The sequence below is a fragment of the Pongo pygmaeus genome, chromosome 7, assembly GCF_028885625.2.
Source record: "Pongo pygmaeus isolate AG05252 chromosome 7, NHGRI_mPonPyg2-v2.0_pri, whole genome shotgun sequence".
In the NCBI taxonomy this organism is placed as follows: Eukaryota; Metazoa; Chordata; class Mammalia; order Primates; family Hominidae; genus Pongo; species Pongo pygmaeus.
Window position 1 is genome coordinate 38,429,870 of NC_072380.2, and position 18,187 is coordinate 38,448,056.

Genomic DNA, 18,187 nt, shown 5'->3' on the forward strand with positions numbered 1-18,187 from the left:
CCCACTTCCTGTAACACGTGCGGGCCCCCAGGAAGAGGCGGGGCAGCCGTACCGTTGGGGGACACGCTTTCCCTGTTCCTGTTAAGTAGGGAAGAGGAATCTCCATTGGATAAATGGCGAGGAAACGTATACTCCCTCTTAAAGAATACGGCGTCCTCCCTCGTCTCCGGGTTCCCGAGACCCCGGAGTCTGACCTCCGTCCCTCAGGTTTCGGGGCTCGGCAGCAGAAGGGGCGGGCCCGGGCCTGGGATTGGCTGGCGTCTTCCGACCCCCTTCGCTGCTCTCCATTCGCAATCGCCCGCGGGCGCCTGCGCGATGGGTCGGCCGTGGGGTTGGGGGGCGGGAAGTGCTTCAGGGCAGCGGATCCCATGTCGGCCCTGAGGCGCTCGGGCTACGGCCCCAGTGACGGTCCGTCCTACGGCCGCTACTACGGGCCTGGGGGTGGAGATGTGCCGGTGCACCCACCTCCACCCTTATATCCTCTTCGCCCTGAACCTCCCCAGCCTCCCATTTCCTGGCGGGTGCGCGGGGGCGGCCCGGCGGAGACCACCTGGCTGGGAGAAGGCGGAGGAGGCGATGGCTACTATCCCTCTGGAGGCGCCTGGCCAGAACCTGGTCGAGCCGGAGGAAGCCACCAGGTAAGCTTTGCACCCTCTGTCCTTGCGGGGAGGTGAGGGCCCTTGGGGCTGGGGTTCGTAAAGGATCGGGTTTCATACTTGTTTTCCTTATGTGGAGGAGGGTGTGTGTGGAGGAGTGTTGGAGAGATCGAGATTGGGATCAGAGGTTGGGGGGATATGCTTGTGTTCCCTTTGCCCCTCATTTTCTGCTTCGACCCCCAAAAATATGTTTATTACCATTTAAAAGAGAACGATTCTGCGCGGACTTACTAAGCTTAGCAGCAGGCTGCAGATCTCTCTCCTGGGAGCCGTGCTGGGTAGGGGTGGCACGGATCTGCTGCTCCAGCTCTAGCAATTTATCCTGCGTGGCTGGCAGACCGGCTCTCCCGGGGAAGGGAAGTGGCTGCAGCCCCCAATGTCGCTCAGGGACCCTCCCGAGGGGAAGGAACCTTTGCGAGGAGGAGGGATCTGGGCATTTAGCTGTTTGCCCCTAATGCCTTGCCTGAGATCGAATCATGAATAATCAGTGTTGTAAAGTACCTTTACGCGGATTGACTGATTTGATTTTCACGGTGACTGCAAGGTAAAATGGCATTACAGCGGCCCTTTTTTTTTTCGAATAAGGAACCGGGGCTCTGCGAGGTTAACTCACTTGCCTAATACACTTGGACCTGTAACATTTTATTCTCTGTTTTCCTGCCGGACATATACTTCTGCTTTGTTAATGCAGTCTTCTGGGTAGTGGGTTGTCGTTCTACGGTGGCAGCATACCTCTCTATTCGTTCAAGAATTATCCTCATTTGTTGAAAATGTAATAGTGAAATTCTCGTACACTGCTGGTGGGGATGTAAAATGGTGGAAAATAGTTTGGTAGTTCCTCAAAACATTAAGCATTAGAATTAGTATATGACCCAGCAAGCCCACTCCTGGCTATATACCCAAGAAAACTGAAAACGTATGTTCACATAAAGCTTGTCCGCCCATGTTCATAGCATCATTATTCATAATCGCCAAAAAGTAGAAATGTAGAAATGTCAATTTTTTTTTTTTTTTTTTTGAGATGGAGTCTCGCTCTGTTGCCCAGGCTGGAGTGCAGTGGTGCCATCTCGGCTCACTGCAACCTCTGCCTCCCGTGTTTAAGCGATTCTCCTGCCTCAGCCTCCCGAGTAGCTAGGATTACAGGCGCCGGCCACCACACCCGGCTAATTTTTGTATTTTTAGTAGAGATGGAGTTTCACCATGTTGGCCAGGATGGTCTTGAACTCCTGACCTCAAGTGATCCCCCTTTCCCCTGCCCCTCGGCCTCCCGAAGTGTTGGGATTACAGGCGTGAGCCACTGCACTCGGCCCCAAATGTCCTTTTATTATTTGAGTTATAAAGTGAGTGAACCTCTCAGAGCCCTGGTTCTTTATTCGAATACAGGAATGTTGTAAGGACATAACGACTGATGCTCAATAAACAAAATATGGTGTTAATATATTCATACAATGGAGTATTATTTGGCCTTAGAAAGGAATGAACTACTGATGCGTGCTACAATATGAATGAACCTTGAAAACATCACACTACGTGAGCTAAGTCAGTCAGAAAGACTGCATATTGTGTGATTCTATTTATATGAAATGGCCAGAGTAGGTAAATCTAGAGACAGAAAGCTTAATGATTGCCAGAGGTTGGGGGACTGGCGGTGTAGGTGAGAATATTCTTTTTGGGATGATGAAATGTTCTAAAATCAGGGCCTGGTGAGGTGGCTCACACCTGTAATCCCAGCACTTTGAGTTGCCGAGGCTGGAGGATTGCTTGAGTCCAGGAGTTTGAGACCAGCCTGGGCAACATAGTAAGACCTTGTCTCTAAAAAAAAAAAATAAAATAAAAAACAAAAAATAAGAAATGTTCTAAAATCAGTGGTGATGGTTGCACAACTCTGAATATACTAAAAACTACTGAATTGTACATTTTAAAAGGGTAGAGTTTATAGTATGTTGATTATATCACAGTGTAAACAATTGTATGAGAAAAACATGTAGCAGTGATAAATTATTTTTTATTTTTATTTTTTATTTTTGGGACGCAGTCTTGCTCTGTCGCCCAGGCTGGAGTGCAGTGGCGCAATCTCAGCTCACTGCAACCTCCGCCTCCCGGGGTCAAAGTCTCCTGCTTCAGCCTTCCTAGTAGCTGGGATTACAGGCGCCCGCCACCATGCCCAGCTAAATTTTGTATTTTAAGTAGAGACGGGGTTTTGCCGTGTGGGCCAGGTTGGTCTTGAACTCCTGATCTCAGGGTATCCTCCTGCCTCGGCCTCCAAAAGTGCTGGGATTACAGGTGTGAGCCACAGTGCCCGGCCAAGATTAATTATAAATTAAAGAAAGATCCAGCTGGGCGTGGTGACATGCCTGTAATCCCAGCACTTTGGGAGACCAAGGAAGGCGGATCACCTGAGGTCAGGAGTTCGAGACCAGCCTGGCCCACATGGCAAAACCTCGTCTCTACTAAAAATATAAAAATTAGCCGGGCATGGTGGCGGGCGCCTGTAATCCCAGCTATTCGAGAGGCTGAGGCAGGAGAATCGCTTGAACCCACGAGGCGGAGGTTGCAGTGAGCCGAGATCACACCATTCCACTCTAGCCTGGGAGACAAGAGTGAAACTCCATCTCAAAAAAAAAGAAAGAAAGATCCATATTTTCCCAGCCTAAATCTGGAATACGTAGGACGTAGGTCATGGGACTACAGAATGGTGAAATGCTTGGCCAAATTAGACCAAAAATCAGTTGAAGTGGGGAAAGAGGAGAGGACCTCTAAACTGATGACTGACTTTTACTGGGCCTGCTGTATTGTCAAAACCAAAGTCTGTTTTCTGGGATAGACTTAGGGAGGGTTGGATAGACTAAAGAAGTTAAGATTTTAGCATTGTGTAAGGAGTTGTCAGGTGTGGTTTGAGTACATTTGTGCCCATAGGGTGGGTGATGGTGCTGAAGTAGTTGGAGATAAAGGTAGAAATGTGTAATGGGCATTTGTAAACCATTTTAAGAGTTTGTACTATCTTTCAGATTGATGATTCTGAAACTTTAAAAGTATAGGATGGTAATTTTTCTGTAGCAATAGAAAACTCATACCAAAGATGTGTATGTTGGCCGGGCGTGGTGGCTCACACCTGTAAACCCAGCACTTTGGGAGGCTGAGGCAGGTGGATCACCTGAGGTCAGGAGTTCGAGACCAGCCTGGTCAACATGGCGAAACCCCACCTCCACTAAAAACACAAAAATTAGCCAGGTGTGGTGGTGCATGCCTGTAATCCCAGCTACTAGGGGCACTGAGGCAGGAGGATCATTTGAACCTGGGAGGCAGAAGTTGCAGTGAGCCGAGATCATGCCACTGCACCCCAGCCTGGGCAGCAAAGCGAGACTCCATCTCAAAAAAAAAAAAAAGAAAAAAAAAAGATATGCATGTTGTCACAGATGTTGCAATGTTTTTTCCAGATTTGTTCTTTTGACTTTTTTTTTTATCTTTTGCATTTTTATAGTATACATCTGTCAAATTAAAAAAGCAAACAGTATAGGAACCTTTTATAACCTTGCTACTCAAAAAGTGTGGTCCATGGACTAGAAGCCTCGGTGTCACTTGTGAGGTTGATAGAAATGCAAAATCTCTCCTCTTCCAGACTTGCTGCTGCGATTTATTAAGATCCCCAGGTGATTCATATGCACATTAATATTTGAGAAGCATTGCTCTATAGAACTGATTATATTTAGATGATGTACTGAACTACAACACAGACTTGACTATATTAACACATTTAAGTATGGCAGGGAAAAAATTAGAAATCTATCACTCCCTTTTTTTTTTTGAGACGGAGTCTCACTCTGTTGCCCAGGCTGAAGTGCAGTGGCCTGATCTCAGCTCACTGCAAGCTCCACCTCCTGGGTTCACGCCATTCTCCTGCCTCAGCCTCCCGAGTAGCTGGGATTTCAGGCGCCCGCCACCACGCCCGGCCAATTTTTTTGTATTTTTAGTAGAGACGGGGTTTCACCGTGTCAGCCAGGATGGTATCGATCTCCTGACCTCGTGATCCGTCCGCCTCAGCCTTCCAAAGTGCTGGGATTACAGGCGTGAGCCACCGCGCCTAGCCTTTTTTTTTTTTTAATTTCTTTTTTTTGAGACGGAGTTTTGCTCTTTTTGCCCAGGCTGGAGTGCAATGGTGCCATCTTGGCTCACTGCAACTTCCACCTCCTAGGTTCAAGCGATTCTCTTGCCTCAGCCTCCCAAGTAGCTGGGATTACAGGCACCCGCCACCATGCCCGGCTACTTTTGTATTTTTGGTACCCGGCCACTCCCTATGTTTTTTTAGAGTAAAACTTTAGGCTGGGTGTGGTGTCTCACGCCTGTAATCCCAGCACTTTGGGAGGCTGAGGCGGGTAGATCACCTGAGGTCAGGAGTTTGAGACCAGCCTGGCCAACGTGGTGAAACCCCGTCTCTACTAAAAATACAAAAATTAGCCGGGTGTGGTGGCTCACACCTGTAATCCCAGCTACTTGGGAGGCTGAGGCAGGAGAACCACTTGAACCTGGGAGATGGAGGTTGTAGTGAGCCGAGATCACACCACTGCACTCCAGCCTGGGCAACAGAGCAAGACCTTGTCCCAGAAAAAGAAAAACAAAAATTAGCCGGGCGTGGTGGCGGATGCCTGTAATTGCAGCTAGTTTGGGAATTGCTCAAACCAGGGAGGCAGCGGTCGCAGTGAGCCGAGATCATGCCACCGCACTCCAGCCTGGGCTGCCTAGCGAGACTCTCAAAAAAATAAAATAAAATAAAATAAAATAAAAATAAGGAAGTAAGGGAAAAGAGTTAGAGTTGAGAAACCTCTTTTGCGCTACAGGGAGAAAAGTAACAAGTTTGGAGTTGGAGCAGAGGGGCATTGACAGCTATTGGTCTCCTTTCGTGGTGGAGTAGGAAGCTAGGTCATCTTACAGTAAGGGAAGTAGAATGGGATGCTCTGCGAAATTTATGTGGTAAATGCTTGAACCAGATGCTGGGGCAAGAGGGACAACACAGAGAAGCATTTGGAAGAGATCCAAATGAGTTTGAAAAGTTAAAAAATTATGATGGTCAGTATAGGAGCATAAGGTGATTTATTAGTGATTATGAACCATATAGCTATACAAATAATTTATCATGTACTTTACTAATAATTTTTGTCCAATTCTTATGAAAAATATAAGCAAATCTGTAAATGGAATTTATGTAGTACTAGTGCTACTGATTCCTCTGCTGTTAGATTTGCTTGGGCTGGGGTTTCAGTTTGGGGGAATGTTGGTAAGTCATTTTGGAAAATGTAATCACATATCTACTTTAAAGGAATTGACTCCAGTCTTCAGCTGGGATTATTTATTTCTCAGAAGAAAGGAAATAAATTAGTTATCTTGCATAATTTTAATCAAATTTTCTTTGACATAGAACTTTAATTCACATTATTGTGGCTTGTGAAAACATTTTATTACCTTTGTTTTAGTTTGTATTTCATTCAACAAAAGGTTTGGAAAGAGTTAGGCACATGATAAAATTGGTAACTTAGTTTATAGAATAGAGTTCAACTTCAGCCAGTTTCCTGTGAAACCAAATGCTATTTCATAGAATTAGTGTCATGTTGGGAGGGCCATGAGCTACAGACTTTCACTGTTACTAGGGATATTTTTAGATTTGTGCCATTTTGTCCAAAAGGAGGAAAAAAAAGACAGACATTATTTTTTTCCTTAAGACAATAAAATTATACTTTTAGTGCTTCATTGAGGACATTCTTTTTTTCATTAAAAAAATTATGGCATAATTTACATAAAGTAAATTTCACTGTCTTTAGGGTATAGTTCTGTGAGTTTTGATAATTGCATACAATTATGTAACCACCACCACCACCACCACAACTGAGCTATACATACTGACCCATTTTTCTTTTTTTTTTTTTGAGACAGAGTCTTGCTCTGTCGCCCAGGCTGGAGTGCAGTGGCGCAATGTCGCCTCACTGCAAGCTCCGCCTCCCGGGTTCATGCCATTCTCCCGCTTCAGCCTCCCGAGTAGCTGGGACCACAGGCGCCCGCCAGCACGCCTGGCTAATTTTTTTTTGTATTTTTAGTAGAGATGGGGTTTCACCATGTTAGCCAGGATGGTCTCGATCTCCTGACCTTGTGATCCGCCTGCCTCAGCCTCCCACAGTTCTGGGATTACAGGCATAAGCCACTGTGCCTGGCCACCTTTAAGCTTTTGCAAGTGTAATCAACCAGGTAAGGGTGGTAAGGGCTATTTCCCAAAACTTCTCCTGCTGACTCAAAAGTTAGGTTTTTCGGAGTAAAACAGGCTCTTCACTGTTTTCAAGGTTATTCCAGTTTCCCTGTATTCTTCTATTTAATCTCAGCTGCCACAATCAGACAGACAGAAAGCATAAGGACACTTTTTTCCTTGCATCTGTACTGGAAACCTTAGCAACAGATAGCAGTCATTCTTTTTGATGCTTAAATGATACCATATTATGTCAGTGGGAGTCCCTTTTTCTTGGCTTCTGATTCCTTTGGACATAACCCATTGATTTTTTTTTTCTTTTTCTTTTTCTTTTTGTGGAGAACAGGGTCTTGCTATATTCCCCAGGGAGGTCTCAAACTCCTGGGCTCAAGCTGTCCTCCCGCCTCTGCCTCCCTAAGTGCTGGGATTACAGGCGTGAGCTACCGTGCCTGGCATGACCCATTGATTTTTGATAGCTTCCTTGATTTCTGGTACAACAAGATGTCTCAGGCTTTGTATATATTTTGTCCCAAGACACATAATCAGCCATTCCTTAAGAACTTGATTGTATTTTTCTCCCAAGTGGAGAATTACATTTAGAAACCGTTAAGTCAGGATCTGAGCAGGAAAACAGAAACCACACTAGTTAGAATTTGATTTAGGAAATTAGCTAAACAGGTTATTGGAGTTCTGAAAAGGGAAAAAGAGAACACAGAAGTAACAGAAAATAGTAAGTGGAGGAAGCAGCTACAATTCCTGGGGTTGGGGAATAAAGGGAAGAGGTTGGAGTGATTAGAGCCAGGAAACTTGGAAGAATGGCCGGGCGCAGTGGCTCACGCTTGTAATCCTAGCACTTTGGGAGGCTGAGGCAGGTGGATTGCTTGAGCCCAGGAGTTCAAGACCAGCTTGGGCAACATGGCAAAATCCTGTCTCTACAAAAAATACAAAAATTAGCCAGGCATGGTGGTGGGCCCCTGTATTCCTAGCCACTGAGGAGGCTGAGGTGGGAGGATCACCTGAGTCCAGGAGGCCGAGGGTGTGGTGAGCTGTGATTGTGCCACTGCACTCCAGCCTGGGTGATGGAGTGAGACCCTGTCTCAAATAAATTAAAATAAAATAAAATAAAAATATAAAAAGAACCTGAAAACTTGGAAGAGTGGCCAGGAGGTGGCGCCTCCTACCTGGTGCAGGTACCTCTGAGGACGTTCGGGTTGGAAAGTGTTGTTGACTGACTGCTGCATACAGGTTGAATGGCATTGTGGGGTTGACACTGATGGAAACAGCAGACAGGAAGAAGCAAGTCCACTGTCTCCTCCTCTAGCCTAGCATAGTGTGTTGGCAGAACCAGAAAGCAAGCAAGCTGGGGAGGGAGAAATGTTTGTAGACTTCCAGCCTTGCATCACAGAGCCAAGTATAGAATGCTGTGCTTGCGGCCGGGCGCAGTGGCTCACGCCTGTAATCCCAGCGCTTTGGGAGGCTGAGGCGGGCAGATCACGAGGTCAGGAGATCGAGACCATCCTGGCCAACATGGTGAAACCCTGTCTCAACTAAAAATACAAAAATTAGCTGGGCGTTGTGTCGCATGCCTGTAATCCCAGCTACTCGGAAGGCTGAGGCAGGAGAATGGTTTGAACCTGAGAGACGGAGATTGCGTTGAGCCGAGATCGCACCACTGCATTCTAGCCTTGGCAACAAGAGCAAGACTCTGTCTCAAAAAAAAAAAAAAAAAAAAAAAAAAAGAATGCTGTGTTTGGACCTGAGGGGCAAGGGGCAATACCTTAATACTTGGTACAGAAATAACAGTTGGGTGCCTGGCATATATACTAATTGTTATTGTGTTGTCATTGCGTCTAGACCTTTCCAAAGGGCAGAATTATAAAATAAGTATTTTAAAATAGAAAAATAAATGAGTTCATACTTATATTAATTCAAATTTAACATTATAGGAATTTTAACTTCTTTGTATATTTTATATGAAAAAATCTTGATTCCTAACTTAATTACAAATATTTGCACAATCTAACAATCATGTATAAAATAAGTTCAAAATAATGTCAGGTTCCAGTTCTGGCATGACAGCATGAAGAATTCTGTGGACCTAGTTCCCAGTGAAACTGGTGAACATTAATTTTAAAAAACAACAAATTACAGTTTCTGGAAATGGTCCTAGGGAATATAGCAAATGAAGAAACACTTTTTTTTTTTTTTTTTTTTAGACAGAGTCTCGCTCTGTCTCCCAGGCTGGAGTACAATGGCGCCATCTCGGCGATCTCGGCTTACTGCAACCTCCACCTCCCGGGTTCAAGCGATTCTCTTGCGTCAGCCTCCTGAGTGGCTGGGGTTACAGGTGTGTGTCACCACACCCAGCTAATTTTTGTATTTTTAGTAGAGACAGGGTTTCACCATGTTGGTCAGGTTGGTCTTGAACTCCTGACCTCGTGATCCACCTGCCTTGGCCTCCCAGAGTTCTGGGATTATAGGCTTGAGCCACCGCACCTGGCCATGAAGAAACATTTGTTCAAGAAAATCTACAAAACTCAGTAAGAACATTGGGTCTGTGATATTTGAACTAAAAGCTCCTCCATCCCTCCTTTTTTGCAGCTAGTGAGATAGAGACTTCACTCTAGAGGGTGTAGCCAAGAACACAGGGCTCCAGCTCCATGTATTCCACCCCATTGCCTCAGTCAGAAGGTTTTCATCCTAGGAGGAGGAGTAGCGTACCAACATTTCTCATTTTGCCCCAGATGCCTGTCACTGAGGCAAAATTCTAGGTAATTGTGGCTGAGTGGTGGTGGTTCCTTTCTTTCACCCAGTCCCTACTCCTAGGATGGAGACTTGACCTTGGACAAGGCACTGCTGAAAATACTGGGGCTCCGATCACCTTTACCCTTGCTTTTCAAGCCGAGAAGACCTAAATCTACAGCCTCCCTTCCCATGGGTACTGCACTTCGTAAAGCAGGGATGCCATTCAGATAAACACACCATTGTCCCCACTCTAGCTGTAGAGAGTGGCTCAGATGTTTTATCTGGAAGCAGAAGTAGGCTGTAAAAGACGTAGCTCCTAATCTTTTCCTAAAGGAATAAAGTATGGAGAAGCTTAGGAGTGTGGAGAAACTCAAAAAAACTGCAGAGGTTGTTGTGCAAAGCAATAGGGAAGAGACTGGTTAAATTCACTGGAGATGTAGGATAAACTGTAGGCCAGCTAGTTTGGTGGAGAGAACCAGGAAAAGAAGAAGCTAGGAGGAGCCCTTTGGTATCAGAACAACTCTCAAACACTGACCTTGGGAACTAACTGTCCCTTTAGAGGGACCCAAATTTGATCTACTCAGTCTGTGGAGCAATTTATGCCCCAGGGTGTTATTAAAACCAGTAGAGCAATCAGCTGGAAATTAGTGAAGCTTTAACAACTAGATGTGGTCAAGGAAAGATACACTCAAAGAAAGTCTTACAAAAATCTTTGTCATCCAGGATGACTGTGGGCATACCCAAGGCTGTGCCTTCTAATGAGCAATATCACATACTTCATACTTGAAGTTTGAGGGCAAACAGACTTTACAAAAATAATCCAGCTAGTTACTAAACAAACGAGCAAATGACAATAACAAGCCTAAGGTGGAAAAGGTAGGACCGGTAGTACTCAGAGTTGCTAAAATGTCTAGTTTCCAACAAAAAATTATGAGCTATACAGGAAAGTATGACCCATACACTGGAAAAAAAGCAGGTAACAGAAACTGATTGTGAAAGTGACCAGATGTCACATTTAATAGACAAAGACTTCAAAGTAGCCATTATATATGTTCAAATAACTAAAAAACTATGATTAAAGATGCAAAGAAAGATGTGTGATAATGTCACATCAAATAGGGAATATCAATAAACAGATGGCAATTATATATTAAAAAAGAACCAAATAGAAATTCTGGAGTTGAAAAGTACAATAACTAAAATGAAAAATTTACTAGAGGAGTTCAATAGGCTAGAACTGACAGAAGAAAGAATTCATGAATTTGAAGATAGATCAATATAGATTATGCAATATGAAGGAGAGAAAAAAGACTGACGTGTTGGAGAAATGTCAGACACCATTGAACACACCAGCGTATCAGAAATGATTAATAACAAGGTTAATATAACAAAAGATACAAATAGGCTCTTTTCTTCTCTCAGATTATTTAAAAGATATTATATAAAGTAATAAGTATAACAATATAATGTTGAGTTTGTAACATTTGTAGACATAATGTGGATAACAATAAAATCACAAAAAAGGGGAAAAGGAACAGACTTATATAGGAATAACATTCCTGTATCTCACTGGAATTAAGTTGGTATAAATCAGAAGCTGATTCTGATGAGAAACATATTGTTAGCCCGGGTGGGTGCTGTGGCTCACGCCTGTAATCCCAGCACTTTGGGAGGCCAAGGTGGGTGGATCACAAGGTCAGGAGATCGAGACCATTCTGGCTAACATGGTGAAACCTCGTCTGGACTAAAAATACAACAAAAAAAAAAAAAAAAAAAAAAAATTAGCCGGGCGTGGTGGCGGGCGCCTGTAGTCCCAGCTACTCAGGAGGCTGAGGCAGGAGAATGGCATGAACCCAGGAGGCGGAGCTTGCAGTGAGCCGAGATCGTGCCACTGCACTCCAGCCTGGGTGACAGAGTGAGACTCCACCTCAAAAAAAAAAAAAAAAAAAAAAAAAAAGAAGTATATTGTTAGCCCAAGAGTAACGTCTAAAGAAAAAAAAAAAAATGTATAATCATTAAGTTATAATGCTACATTTGAAAATATTCACTTAATGCAAAAGAAAGCAGTAAAGGTGGAATAAAGGACAAAAACACATGAGACATATAAAAAACAAAAAGTAAAAGTAGATGACAAAAAGTAAAAATAAAACATGTAAATCCAGCTGTATCAATAACATTAAATGTGCATGGATTAAACAATCTAGTCAGAAGACAGACTGGATTTAAAAAAAAAAAGATCCAATTATATGGTGTCTAAAGGTGGCACACTTAAGGTTTAAAGATACAAATAGTTTGAAAGTAAATGGATAGAAAAAGAAATATAATGCAATAAAGAAAAGATAAATGTTTGAGGTGTCAGATATGCCAGTTACCCTGTTTTGATCATTACACTTTATATACATGCATCAAAATATCACATGTATCCCAAAAATATGTACTGCTTTTATTAATTAAAAATTACATATATGCACATATAAATATATATATACATGTATACATATATATATATAAAAGAAATATGCAAACGGCAGCTATGAGAAAGCTGGAGTGGCTACATTAATATCAGACAAATTAGACTTTATTTACTTTTTATTTATTTATTTATTTATTTTTGAGATGGAGCCTTGCTCTGTCACCCAGGCTGGAGTGCAGTGGCATGATCTTGGCTCACTGCAACCTCCGCCTCCCAGGTTCAAGCAATTTTCCTGCCTCAGTCTCCCAAGTAGCTAGGACTACGAGTGTGTGCCACCATGCCCGGCTAATTTTTTTTTTTTTGAGATGGAGTCTCGCCCTGTTGCCCAGGCTGGAGTGCAGTGGCACAATCTCAGTTCACTACACCTCTGCCTCCCGGGTTCAAGCAATTCTCGTGCCTCAGCCTCCCGAGTAGCTGGGATTACAGGTGCCCGCCACCACACCCAGCTCATTTTTGTATTTTATTAGAGATGAGGTTTCACCATGTGGGCCAGGCCGGTCTTGAAGTCCTGACCTCAAGTGACCCACCCACCTCGGCCTCCCAAAGTGTTGGGATTATAGGCATGAGCCACCATGCCAGGCCTGAATTGTATACTTTAAATAGGTGAATTGGATGGTAGTGAGTAAAACTTGAAAATAAGAATACCAGTTTTATGAGTAACAACTAATGGATGCAGTTTCGGTTTCTTTGCAGTTCAGCTTGTCCTTAGAGAATAAATTCCACTGAGGACGTACAGTCAAAATAATGTGAGCTAAGTCATTTGAAGTAATTCTTTTTTCTCTATGGTTATGTTACCAACTTGATTGTTAGTTATTGCATTAATTGACTTTTCCTATACTGAAACAACAATTCCAGAATTTTAGTAGCTTATAATGATAAACATTTATTTCTTGCTCAGGTTCTGTGAGTCCACTCTAGTGGTTCTTCTCTAGGCCCCAGGTTCAATTCAGGTCTACCTGTGTGTCTTCTCATCCTGGGACTTCAGTTGAAAACACAGCTCCCATATAAGATAATGTAGGTCTTGTGGAGTGCATGGGAACACAAGAGCGTTGCTAGAATTTGCAGTGACTCCTAAATCCTTTGTGTGGACTGGCACACTGTCACTTTTATCCATATTTGTTTGTTTTGCATAAAAGGTTAAATTACATTTTGTTGTTGTTGTTGTTGTTTTGAGACGGAGTCTCCCTCTGTTGCCCAGGCTGGAGTGCAGTGACGCGATCTAGGCTCGCTGCAAGCTCTGCCTCCCAGGTTCACGCCATTCTCCTGCCTCAGCCTCCCAAGTAGCTGGGACTACAGGAGCCCGCCACCACACCTGGCTAATTTTTTGTATTTTTAATAGAGACGGGGTTTCACCATGTTAGCTAGGATGATCTCTATCTCTTGACCTCGTGATCCACCTGCCTTGGCCTCCCAAAGTGCTGGGATTACAGGTGTGAGCTGCCACACCCAGCCAAATTATGTTTTTTACTTATGTGAGTTTGTATTGACACCACCACATTCACTATCCCCCAGGTCTTCCTCATTTTGCCCCATTCCATATTTTATCTTTCCTTGTCCTCGTGACAATATTGGTTCCCAATAACACTACTGTATGTATTTACTCTATTCTACAATACACACAAAATAGTTTAAAAATTAAGATAGTAATATCACTACTAATAACATTATATGAAGAGTTTAAGATATTTTTAAATTTCTTTTGCTTTTAGAAAGGTACCACTAAGGATGTCCATTCAGAAAACTGTTCAAGAATTATTTGAATTATATTCTGTGTGTGGTTATCAAGTCGGTAGATTTTTTCTTTTTAAAGATGGGATCTTACTCTGTTGCCCAGGCTGGAGTGCAGTAGCACAATCATAGATCATAGCTCACCATAACCTTGAATTCCTGGACTTTGCCTCTGCCTCTCACCTCTCAGCCTCCTGAGTAGCTGGGACTGTAGGCACCCATCATCACGCCCACCTGACATTTTTTTTTTTGAGTAAAGACTGAGTCTCATTATTTTGCAGACTGGTCTTGAACTCCTGGTCTCTGGCCCCAAGCAATCCTCTTGCCTCAGCTACCCAAAGTGCTGGGATTACAGATTGAGCCACTGCGCCCAGCCCAAGTTGGTGGGTTTTTTTTTTTTTTGAGACGGAGTCTCTGCTCTGTGGCCCAGGCTGGAGTGCAGCGGCGTGATCTCGGCTCACTGCAACTTCCGCCTCCTGGGTTCAAGCTATTCTCGTGCCTCAGCTTCCTGAGTAGCTGAGATTACAGGCACCCACCACCACACGCAGCTAATTTTTGTATTTTTAGTAGAGACGGAGTTTCACCATGTTGGCCAGGCTGGTCTCAAACTCCTGACCTCAGGTGATCCACCCGCGTCAGGCCTCCCAAAGTGGTGGGATTACAGGCGTGAGCCACTGCGCCTGGCCAAGTTGGTGGTTTTTTTAAGAAGATAAAATACAGTTTGAATTCATACTGATATTTACAGTTCAAATTAAGGATTATAAGGTTTTAAGTTTCATTATTCTTATATCTGTGTCTCCTGTCTCCCATTGTGAAAATACTGATTCCCAACAATACCAATGTAAGTATTCATTTGCAACTATAATACCTGCATAACAGTACCAAGATAACAGGACCAACAGTGTTGATAATTATGATTACTGAAAAAAATTCAAAATATTACTGAAAACAAAGTATCATGAAATGGATAAGTAGTGCAGTTAAGCTAATAGTGATAATCTCTCAGTTATTTCAGCTGCCAATGAATTTCTTTGTGAAATCATATTCAAAGTTTTAGAAAAAATGTCGAAGGTCCTGTTCAAGGTTAAAACTATACTTGGGCAGGCACAGTGGCTCATGCCTGTAATTCCAACACTTTGGGAGGCCAAGCCAGGTGGATCTCCTGAGGTCAGGAGTTCAAGACCAGCCTGGCCAACATAGTGAAACCCCATCTCTACTAAAAGTACAAAAAATTAGCTGGGCATGGTGGCAGGTGCCTGTAATCCCAGCTACTCGGGAGGCTGAGGCAGGAGAATTGCTTGAACCTGGGAGGCAGAGGTTGCAGTGAGCCGAGATCGTGCCATTGCACTTCAGCCTGGACAAGAGCGAAACTGTGTCTCAAAAAAAAAAAAAAACAAAAAAACCCTAAATCTATACAGTTGAAAGCAAAATAACTCATAGGATAATAAATGTATGTAATAAACCAGATAATAGGTGCTCTGAGAAGTTTTGAGTCTATTTAGTCTTTTATCAAAGTTCATTGGCTTATTGCAAATCATTGCATTAACTTTCTGAGTTGGAGAGAAAGGCTGATGAAATTATTGTCGTAGCTAGATTTTCTCTTTGGATTGGTAAATGTTCTGCATCAATGCCTGACACTGAGGCTGCCAGCGGAAAGCTTAGCCATAGCACAGAGTAGAATATGAAAAACTAGGGTGTGTCAAGGCAAAGAAGTTGGAGATGAAAGATGTATGTGCTTGAGCTAAACTCTAGTAGTAATGTCTTTGTGTTCCAAAGTTATTGGTAAATATAACAGTAGCAAAGAACCATTTTGTTGCACTAATTAAATTAGTAGTCATGAGGATTAGTTATTGGAGAAGGATAGAGGTGATCTAATGTCTCTGATTTTGCTAATCATCTTGATGTAGTAGAATTCCTTTATATAGCATTTGGTGTGGTGGCATTGTCGAAACGGATAAGAACAGCTTTTTACTAGCTAATAATTGTTTTGTCATAGAGCATTTGATTTACCATGTACTGAATAATTAGCAGTTTTATAGTGGGTTCCTATTGCCTTTTTTCTTTTATTTTTTGTTTTTAAGAGACGGGGTCTCTCTTGACCATACTAGACTCAATCACCTGAGCTCAAGCGATCCACCCACCTCAGCCTCCGCAGTAGCGGGACAAGAAGCGTGTGCCACTGTGCCCAGCTTATTGCTTTTTGTCTATTGCTTTTTTTTTTTTTAATCCTTATAACCTGCCTCTATCAATCTATCTTAAAATGATGTATAAATGTTATTAAGAGTGAATTTATTTTTCTTTTTTTCTTAGGAGCAGCCACCATATCCTAGCTACAATTCTAACTATTGGAATTCTACTGCGAGATCTAGGGCTCCTTACCCAAGTACATATCCTGTAAGACCAGAATTGCAAGGCCAGGTATGGTTTAAAAACAGAGACTTTCTGAACTTTTTCTTAATGAATAGATTTATTTTCAAAACCTGTGCAGATTTCAGAGCAGTGATGAGTGTGTGTTTTTTTTCTTTGCTTTAATGGGCTCCATCAATCTCATCTTAATGTTTTTAGCTCAGAGATAAGGAAATATCTAGGCAAATATACCTATAGCTTGAGGCATAATAAATTATTTTTCAGGACCCAGAAGGAACAAACATAAAATATATTTATTTTTGAAAATTTGCCTTATTACAGACATTTAATTTAAAATATTTTAAACTTACAAAAAGTACAGAAAATATATACATTTTAAATCTAGTATGCAGGGCTGGGTGCAGTGGCTCACAGCTGTAATCCCAGCACTTTGGGAGACCAAGGCGGGCAGATCACCTGAGGTCAGGAGTTCAAGACCAGCCTGGCCAACATGGTGAAACTCCATCTCTACTAAAAATACAAAAATTAGCTGGGTGTGGTGGTGGGCGCCTGTACTCCCAGCTACTAGGGAGGCTGAGGCAGGAGAATCGCCTGAACCCGGGAGGCAGAGGTTGCAGTGAGCTGAAATCACACCATTACACTTCAGCCTGGGCGACGAGTGAGACTCCGTCTCAAAACAAAAAACAAACAAAAAAACCCCACAAAAATCTAGCATGCATATTTGTTAATTTCTGTTTGCCACATTTGTTTCAGATTTTTAAGAAAGAAGTAAACCAAATACAATTGAAGCCCAATGACACTTCTTTTCATTTACTGAAATTTAATTTATTTATTTATTTGAAACAGGGTCATTTTGTGTCACCCAGGCTGGAGTGCAGTGGTGTGATCTCAGCTCACTGCACCCTCCTCCTCACAGGTTCAAGTGATTCTCCTGCCTCAGCCTCCTGGGTAGCTGGGACTACAGGCACGCACCACCATACCCAGCTAATTTTTTGAATTTTTTTTTTTTTTTTTGAGATGGAGTCTTGTTCTGTTGCCAGGCTGGAGTGCAGTGGCGTGATCTTGGCTCATTGCAACCTCCGCCTCCTGGGTTCAAGTGATTCTCCTGCCTCAGCCTCCCGAGTAGCTGGGACTACAGGCACGTGCCACCACACCTAGCTAATTTTCGTATTTTTAGTAGAGATGGAGTTTCACCATGTTGGCCAGTATGGTCTCGATCTCTTGACCTGGTGATCTGCCTGCCTTGGCCTTTCAAAGTGCTGGGATTATAGGCGTGAGCCACCACGCCCAGCCAGTTTTTGGATTTTTAGTAGAGATAGGGTTTCACCATGTTGGCCAGGCTGGTCTCAAACTCCTGACCTCAGGTGATCCGCCCACCTTGGCCTCCCAAAGTGTTGGGTTTACAAGCATGAGCCATCGTGCTCGGCCTGAAGTTATATTTATTATCCCATTTGTGTTTTTATGCCTTTACCACTTGCCTGTGTATCCATAAACTTTATATACTTTTATTTTACATGTTTTTAAACTTGAGATGTGTGATTTCATACTGACAAACACACTCCTGCAGCTTGCTTCTTTTGCTCATCGTTGGTTTTCATCTTTCTGTTATATAAATATGAGATAAGAATTTCCTTAGGGTATGGAATTTTTGGGTTTAGGTGTGTACTTTTTTTTTTTTTTTGAGATAGTCTCACCCTGTCACCCAGGCTGGAGTGCAATAGCGGGATCTCAGCTCATTGCAACCTCCGCTTCTCAGGTTCAAATGATTCTCCTGCCTCAGCCTCCCGAGTAGCTGGGATTACAGGTGCCTGCCACCACGCCCGGCTAATTTTTGTATTTTTAGTAGAGACGGGGTTTCACCGTGTTGGCCAGGTTGGTCTCGAACTCCTGACCTCGTGGTCTGCCCGCCTTGGCCTCCCAAAGTGCTGGGATTACAGGCATGAGCCACCATGCCCGGCCAGGTGTGTACATTTTTGTTAGATACAGCCA

The 18,187-nt window shown here is 43.2% G+C and overlaps 1 protein-coding gene across 2 annotated transcripts in view; it reads left to right on the top strand.

Annotated features, from left to right (window-relative positions):
* Positions 1–58: 58 nt before the first annotated feature.
* Positions 59–18,187, top strand: part of BAG4 (BAG cochaperone 4) — a 39,060-nt gene continuing 20,931 nt past the window's right edge. The window contains exons 1-2 of one of the 2 annotated variants that reach the window (XM_054498600.2): positions 59–638; positions 16,142–16,249. In XM_054498600.2, the coding sequence (XP_054354575.1) occupies positions 114–638; positions 16,142–16,249 (633 nt within the window). In that variant the 5' untranslated portion in view covers positions 59–113. The remainder of the gene's footprint in view (positions 639–16,141; positions 16,250–18,187) is intronic. The other variant, XM_054498602.2, reaches the window with a different exon arrangement.